Here is an 8,959-nt window from a genome sequence, read left to right on the forward strand (position 1 = left end):
ATTTTCATGCAAATTCTTTTGCTAGTTGGGGTTTAGTCCACTTCTATATCCTTCCCTTCAAGGCTCAGGAGTCCAGGATTATCTTCTGTGTCTGTGTTAATTGGTTTCCCTTTTCTTTGTTGAAGAGGGTCTGTGCAGTCTTTCTGCCTATTCGCCATCTTACCGGAACTCCTCTAGATTAAGCTTTTAAGATGATCTCAGAGCAACAATCTCGAGGGTCATCCAGCTACAGTGATTCTAAAAAGTCTGAATTTTATGAAAATGTATTGCTTATTTTCCTACATTTTGATCAGGATTCTTCTACAAACTCTTTGATCAAACCATTCTATGATGGTAGTCAGGTACCCTTCAGTTCTTCTAGTCTCACGGCAAAGCTGTCATGGAGACAATTGAGTTTGAACATTTTAAGGCTACTACTACATACCCAGAAATGCTGTACCACTTTACACTCATTTACATTCAATTCACATTCACTGTGAGTATAAAAGGGTATTTACAATGCCTTCCTCCCTCCCTTAATAGTTCTCTAGGTAGCTGCAGGGTACAGTAACAGGCTGTTGATAGGCTTTGCCCTTGAGATTCATCCTTAGCCCAGATCATAGATGCTTCTAGTAAAGCTTGTGCAGCATGTCCTCTATCGTATTACTCATGATCCAAGAGGATCTTTCTCTAGAGTGGTGATCCGTGAGACTGTTGTCTAGGAGGTTAGAAAACACCCCACAGTCTGTGCAAACTAGAGCCTGGTAAAGCTGATTTCATGGCTTTTAAACAATTAACTGTGGGACTGCAGTTGCCACCAGTTTCTGGGCTCACAGAGTGAGTGCTTGGAGATCCCTGTAGATCAGTCCCTCCCAGTCATTTTACTGATGGGGAAGCCAAAGGCCAGCAAGTGAGTGACCCAAGTTGAGACTGAAACCTGGGCTTCTGTTTGCCAATACATTGCCCTCCTTGCATGAAAGGCTCTAGACAGCAGGGTGCCCAGAGGTACCCCTCTGCTAGGATTAGCACAAGGGATGGGAAATTAACATAACTGTATATAATGTGGTGTGTGTGTGTGTGAGTGAGAGAGAGAGAGAGAGAGAGAGAGAGAGAGGTCATGCTTAGTAAAGTAGAGCGTCAGTGAAAGAGAAGATCCTCAATGAAATGGATTGACACAGTGGCTGCAACAATGGGTTGAAGCATAGCAATGGTTAGGCGGATGGTGCAGGATCGCGCACAGTTACATTCCATTATTCCATTGTACAAAGGATTACTATGAGTTGGAGCTAGCTCGACCGCACCTAACAGCAAGAGCATCTCATTATGTTTTTGTTGTGGTCTTGTAGGTAAACAAAGCGAACATCAATTTTTTGAGGAAGCTGGTTCGAAATGGCCCTGAAGTTCACCCAGGAGCTAATTTCATTCAGCAGAGACATACACAGATGAAAAGGTAATGCTTTCCAGCCTAGTTGGATTTATGTGCCTTCTCGTGATGAAGCTCACTCTCTCCATGTTCGGCCACAGAATGTAGTCTGAGAAACATTTTTCCTGACACAATTTGACATGTGTAAAATGTCTGTGTAAATTACAGTGAGCCCCTCAGTATATTATTGGCTTTGTTGGATCATTGCAAATAGATGAGAGATCAGTTGCTCACTCACATTTAATATGATTTGAGTCTAGGTGGGTAAAGTACATTGGGATTTGAAAGTCAATCATTACATGAGTCTGCTGGGCTCGAAGGGAAGAATGAGTTCAGTGTACTCATAATCCAGGGACATTCATCTCAACTCTGGCTTTTCACGGAGAATTTTATCAACAGGATCACGTGGGAGAAGTTGATTCATTTCTGTATTTCATTGATACTAAGACATTTTGTCCATATTTTAACATTTCGAAAACCAGGATGTATCTCACAGTCGATTATACTGTAGTTTAATTCACAGCTTTTTTCTTTTCTTTGGTGACATATGAAGTAATGATAGGTCGTGTAAGTGGAAACATCTTAGATTTGATAAAATACATTCATAGTAGAGATTGAATTCTGGTACAAAGTGGGAGAACTTGGAGGAACTTTGCTCTCTCTCAGACACCATGTTTTTTGTTGCACGTTAAGGTTTTTGAAATATGGAAATCGGGAAAAGATGGCTCAGGAGCTCAAGTATGGTGACATCGTCGAGAGACACCTCATAGATGGGGATGTGGTGCTGTTCAACCGGCAACCCTCGCTGCACAAATTGAGCATTATGGCTCATCTGGTGAGTTGAGGTTGCTGATTTATTTTCTGTTGGGTGGAAGCTTGCTGTGAGTGTTCAATGCTAAATTTTAGATTTCTAAAATAGAAATTGCCAGTAAACACCAGTTTTCATGACTTTTGATCTCCCTGCTCTCACTTTTAGTTTGAGTGAAACTTTTTAAATTTCAAGCTCTCCTTCAATGTTACTTATATTTTTAATGCAATATTCATACACAGCATGAAAACAGAAAGAAACTAATCAGAAATTAGTGTGGAAGTGACAAACATGATTTCGTTTGTAGACAAATATATACATATATGGTAAAAAATTAAAAAAAAAATGCAGAACAAAATTCAAATTTAAAAAAAGACCAGATTTACTGGTCTGAAAGAGACTCGAAGAACCCCCGAGATTATTGTCCTAAAACAAACTTCTAACTTGAAATTGAGACACTCTTGGAGGCCTCCTTTCAGCGGAATAGTAGACAAGTAGAACAATCAACTACAAGAGACCACAGGGCAAAGTTTGCCCTAAACCATAGATGAGAAGGACAGGGAAACCAGATGAATGGAAATGGGTAGTACACTGACACATGGCAGGGATTGCAACCAATGTCCCAGAATAATTTGTGTATGAATTATTAATTGGAAGACTAATTTGCTGTGGAAACTTTCACCTAAAGCACAATGAAATACTCAATTTGTGTGTGTGTGTGTGTGTGTACAGACATTCATAAATGCGCATAAACTTAAGGCAGAAAATTGACTTTTCACATCTTAGCTAAGGAACTAAAATGCTTAAAAGATTTTTTTTTTTTCAGTGATCCTCCAGTGAAGACTTTAAACCATGTTTTTGTGTGTGATTTAGTTTTGTAACACCAGCAATTCCATTTTCTGGAGATTTAAAATGGAAATGAGATGCAACTTTAATTTGTTAGTCATAAATTCTATCTGTAAAGCAATTCATCCAGGAGCCTTTGCAAACAATGTTTAAGCATGCCCTTAAGGTAGTATTTTTCTAAATTTAATCTTTTAGTTTTTCAGAGTACATTGTATCAGTTTTTATTTAATGCTGGAAATAACAAAGAAATAGTTTATGCTTAGGGAGTCCTGGTAACACAGTAGTTAAACACTCAGTCATTAACCTAAAGGTTGGCAATTTGAACCCAGCAGCTGCTCCATGGGAGAAAGATTTGGCCATCTGCTTCCATAAAGATCATAGCCTTGGAAACCCTATGGGGCAGTTCTACTCTTTCCTGTAGGATCAATATGAATCAACTCATTGGCAACTTCTGAGATTTTGTGCTTATAAGATTTTAGGGTGTTGGCTAACGCCTTCCCTTTCTGGAAACTTTGATGGAGTTCGGAGCATTTTAAAATAGAAATTTGTTTTTGTTTAAAAGTTTTTAAATATATTCGAAAGTGAAAGGAATAGTATACTGAACTATTATATAATGAACGGCGTTAAAGCAAACTCCCATATTCTCATCCTCTGTGTTCAACAGTTTCCAAGATTTTGTAGCACTTGTTTTATCTTTGTTCTTTACCTTTATTCTTTTGTGAAGCCAGATACCATGTGTTTCTTCCATGTATATTAAATTATTGTTGTTGTTGTTGTTATGTGCCGTCGAGTCGGCCCCGACTCATAGCGACCCCTCCTTGGGTTTCCGAGGCAGTATCACTACGGAAGTAGGATTGCCCAACCTTCCTATCTATAAGAAAAATACAAATATTTTCTTATATGACAACAGTGACATTATCACACTAAACAAAATTAACAGTCATCTTTGGTATTGTCTAGTACCAGGTCCATATTCAAATTTCCCCAGTTGTCACAAAAATTGCTTTCTACAGCTAATTTATTCAAATCAGAATCCAAAGTCTACATGTTGATACATGTCTTAAGTCTATTACTTTACCACTGTCACCCCTCTCTTTTAAAGTTCAGTGTAGTAACCTGAAGAAACTGGACCATTTGTCATGAAGTCTAGTCCATGTTCTCAATTTGTTCTTGTATAGCATTGTTTCTCCTTCTTCCTTTTATTTCTGTAACCTGGAAATCAGCTCTCAAGGTGTGATCAGGTTCAGATTCAACCATTAGGAATAACTCATAGCTGTTACTGGCTACTTTATGCTTTATTTCAGGAGGCACGTGCTTTCTGTTGCCACGCTGTTGGTTATGCTACAGTGATTAGGGGCTCAGATGCTTCAGCTTGATGTTTTCCTTTCAGTGTCATTCACTTATGATTGTTATGTACATTATTTCTTTGGGGCTGCCAAATGGTAATTTTCTAAGTCCTTCATTCCTTTCACTTTTAACCTGGAGTAATTCTTCAATGAAGAAATTCCCCTTGTTAAACTAGGGCTGTTGCTTACCCAGAAGTATAGTGTGTTACGGGAAAGCCACATAAATGCTACTAATTCTTTTCCTTAATTGTCAGTGTGACATTACTTCCAGCTAGCTTGATTTGTTTTCTTTTTGTTTGTTTTGGCTTTTCCTTTTTCCATATCATTATACAAACATGTGTTTTTATTCAGTGTTTTTTTTTTTTTTTTTAATTAACATTTGCCATTAATCTTTTTGATGTTCAAACTGTGACATCATTGGCCAGTGGGACCCCTTTCACATTGACTCCTATGTAGAATTAGTGTTTGCCTCAGGGTATTAAAACAAATTTGTTATTTTGATTTGATCTAATAAAGCTACCTGAATGAATTCATAAGTGACATAAATCATTTGATAGGACATATTAGAGATTTATTTACTTAATCTATAATATCCAGTTTTCTAGAAAGCCATGTTCTAATGTTTTAAAACTTAGAAGTTTTGCATGAATGACTGTCTCCTTTTCCTGTGTTGTATTGTGTCTAACAGGCCAGGGTCAAGCCTCACCGGACCTTCAGATTTAATGAGTGTGTCTGTACACCCTACAATGCAGATTTTGATGGCGATGAGATGAATCTTCATCTTCCTCAAACAGAAGAAGCTAAGGCAGAAGCCCTTGTTCTAATGGGGGTATGTAGGATGACACAGCCCAGTGTTTATGTTATAGGTTCTTGACAAGGGGGTTGGGCAGAGTGTCCTATTTGGAAACTCCACTCCAACAGGCAATTTCAACAAAGCCACGCTTTTCTGTTAACTTGACTACTAACCAGTTATGTCATTTCATCTCTTTTTACTCGTTTCTTTTGAGCCTTTGAAAGTTCTTTTTGGAAATTATGGTACTTAACTGAGTATTTGTAATAGGTGATTTATTGGAGGGATTGGGTATTATTTTCTGATCTACGAATATGATTTCCTGAGAGAAAGTTACAGTTCTAAAGAGATAAGACAACATTAGAGCCAGACCCTGGTATTGTTTTGGATATCATCAGGGAAGAACTTGTTGTGCATAAGTAGATTTTCTAATGTCTAGAAAGGAGCTCTAGTGATGCAGTGCCTATGGCATTTGACTACTAACCAGAAGGTTGGGGTTCAAACCCACAAGTCGCTCTGCAGAAGGAAGATGGGGCAATCTATTTCCATGAAGATTTGTCACCTTAGAAACCTAATGGGGGGGGTCACTGTGAGTTGGAATCACTTGATTTTTTTAAAGTTCTTTAAGCACCAGTACATTTTATTTGAATAATCTGAATAGAAACCTTCCTGACATGTATTACTTGGTTGTTTGTCTTCTTAAAGGACACACTAAACATAATCACTTTGTATTGACTCTTACTGTCATTTTATTTTGTAGATGGTTAAAGGAATGGTTACGCATGCTGGATGAGTTCAGTGATGAGTGAGGCAGGAGCCTGCTCCTAGGAGCTGTTGGTTGAACCCTAATGTTGTACTACATATACATGTGATATGTGTACTACACGTACTGTTCACTGTCACACCCAGCCATGCCCAGTAGTACATGCTACCTGCTGTGAGGGGCTCTTTCCTCCCAAACTGAACTGTTGAGATTTCAGTGTTTCCATTTTTTCTTTTCCAGTTTCCTGATTTATCTACTGATATGTCTTATGGTTAGGTGTTCTAACACCAAAAACACTTTTTACTCTTTCCAATGTGATGCTTATAATCCATTTTGGTTTAGGGTATTAGTATTGATTTAAAATAAACAGTATTCAGTTCTGTGAGAGAAGATTCTATATATAAAGTCCTTGTGGATTTGGTGGGGGACTGGGAAGAGAGACCGCTTTCGTGGATCTTGCCTGGGTCTTTCATGGTTGGAGTTGACAGAAATCTTTTCTGATAAAGAAAGTGCATACTGTATCACATGTTTTATATACATGTTAAGATTTTCTTTTGGGGAATTTAATATATCTAAGAAATTCATGTGGCTAAAATACATTGTTTTGTATTTATTCAAACATTATAGCATAATAACAGGAAGTATTTAAGTAAGGTAAAATTCCTACACATCACTACCCTTTCTTTATCTCCACATCTTGTTTATTTGTTCCTTAACTGTGAATTTAGATGGTTGTGGGCGTGGTTTATATAGTAGCTTTCGTTTTCCTTTTTCCTATTTAACATATCATAAATATCCCATGATATAGGGTCTTCATAATTGATTATAATGGCAAGTTAACACACTATAATTCATCTATCGTCTGTAACCCTCTGCTCTTCAAAATATAGGTGGCTTTCAAATGATTTCATTAGACTCTTAGACTTTTTAAAATGATTTATTTGATGCTGATTGTGCCTACTATGTACCAAGCACTCTTCTGGGCACACACAATGAATAAGAAAGTCAAAATTCTTATTTTTATCCCTATTTTACTGTGGAAAGACTGAGAATGAACAATTACCAAGTGGGTCAGGTGGTGGTAATAAGTGCTAGGAAGAAAAGAATAAACCAGAGTAAGGAGGAAAGGGAATGGTAGGGATCTTGTTTTTTATAGAACAGCTGAGGAGGGCCTCCAGAAAGGTGACATTTGAGCAGAAATCTAAAGAAGTAGGCGAATGAACAGTGTGGACATCTGGGAAGAACAGTCAGGAGAAGCTCAGCAGATGAAGAGGCTTGTGGTCTGACCATGCTTGGGATAGCAAGGACCTTGCCTGTTTTCTCCTAAGCCTCGAGATCTACAGCACTTGTGATGAGTGCTGTATTGAGTATTATTGGGTGGTGAGAGTAGAGAGAGTGGACAGTGGGTGGCAGGAGTGACACATCATAAGAGAGAAGGGGTGCACCCCCACAGCCAGAGGGAAAATATATCAGTACAATCATGTTTTCTGATGTAATGGTCTCTTTTCTGTTAAGCTCTTCTAAAGAAATAATCAGAGATGCAAAATTATTTATAGTAATAAAATACTAACCGAAAACCAACCCAGTTGTTGTTGAATCAATTCTAACTCATGGAGACCCCATGTGTGTAAGAGTAGAACTGTGCCACATAGGGTTTTCTGGAACTAGGAACTGTCCATCAATAAAGAACTGATTCAATTAAACTATGACTCATTTATAAAATGAATTCCTGTGTAGCCCTTAAAAATAATGATGTAATTGTATGCTTACTGGCATGAAATCTATTTATGATTTATTTTTTATTAAACAGGTTATGCATGTGTGATATCCTATTTTATTTGGTAAATGAGGCTTATATATTGGGCATATTGATTATCGTAAAAAGCTAAGATATATACTAAAATCTTAAATAGTAGTTCTTTCTCTTTGGCAATTCCATGCATAGTTTTGTTTTGTGTGTGGTTTTTCTTTTTATGTCTTTATTTTTATATTATTTTTCCTATAGTTGTATTATTTTTAGATTAAAAAGTAATATTTAAAATGTTGCTAGTGATAATCCCAGTGTACAGCCAGCCAGTTAGACTTTGCCATTGAGGATCCATACTGTAGATACTTTGTTATAACAACATACTTCATTGGTTGAAAATGACAGTGATAGTACTTAAAGTTACTGGATTGTATACTTTAAAATGATTAAAATAATAAATTTTATGTTGTATGTTGTTGTTATTATGTGCTGTCCAGTCAGACCCGACTCATAGCGACCCCTCCTTGGGTTGCCGAGGCAGTATCACTACGGAAGAAGATTGCCCAACCTTCCTTCCGAGGAGTGGCTGGTAGGTTTGAACCGCCAGCCTTCTGGTTACAGTCAAATGCCTTAGGCACTATGCTACCAGAGCTCCTATGGTGTATATTTAATCACAATAATTTTTTTTGTTTTTAATGACCATGATAAAATGCTCCAAGGATACTGGAGTGGAAGACTCCTCAGTTAGCCTCTGGACAGTGCCCTCAGTTTCATGTGAGAACATTATTATCAACTGCACTGACTCAGCAGTCCTGTCCTTGGTGGAGCAGGGGAGGGCTATACCCTGGGTGTCTGTTCACATTACCCAGGAGACTTTTCCAAAATTCCCCTATCTCAGTTCCGTGACTTTCGTCCCTCCTGCAGCCCACCCACTGTTCCTTCTCACAGAGTCTTTAAGCTAGGAGTAAGGGGAGCAGCCAAGAAAGTGTATACTAAAGACCTGGTTAACACTCTCCACCTTCTCCCTGGTGAAAGATGACTGCTCTGTGTAGTGGTTCAAAAGAAGGCAGTAAGCGAGAATTTTGCCAAACATTCAGAGAAGAACTGATACCAATCCTACTCAAACTATTCTAAAACAGAAAAGGATGGAATGCTCCCTAACTCATTTTATGAAGCAGGCATAACCTTGATACCAAAACCAGGCAAAGACATCACTCAAAAGGAAAACTACAGACCAATATCCCTCATGAATATAGA

At 37.9% G+C, this 8,959-nt stretch overlaps 1 protein-coding gene across 1 annotated transcript in view; it reads left to right on the forward strand.

Moving 5' to 3' along the window:
- POLR3A (RNA polymerase III subunit A) overlaps positions 1–8,959 on the forward strand; it is a 77,255-nt gene that overhangs the window by 20,648 nt on the left and 47,648 nt on the right. Inside the window, exons 9-11 of the mRNA XM_042780662.1 lie at positions 1,326–1,429; positions 2,096–2,237; positions 5,091–5,231. Of these exons, the coding sequence (XP_042636596.1) occupies positions 1,326–1,429; positions 2,096–2,237; positions 5,091–5,231 (387 nt within the window). The remainder of the gene's footprint in view (positions 1–1,325; positions 1,430–2,095; positions 2,238–5,090; positions 5,232–8,959) is intronic.

The sequence above is a fragment of the Orycteropus afer genome, unplaced genomic scaffold (assembly GCF_000298275.1).
Source record: "Orycteropus afer afer isolate SDZICR_OR568_19922 unplaced genomic scaffold, OryAfe1.0 scaffold00052, whole genome shotgun sequence".
Lineage (NCBI taxonomy): Eukaryota > Metazoa > Chordata > Mammalia > Tubulidentata > Orycteropodidae > Orycteropus > Orycteropus afer.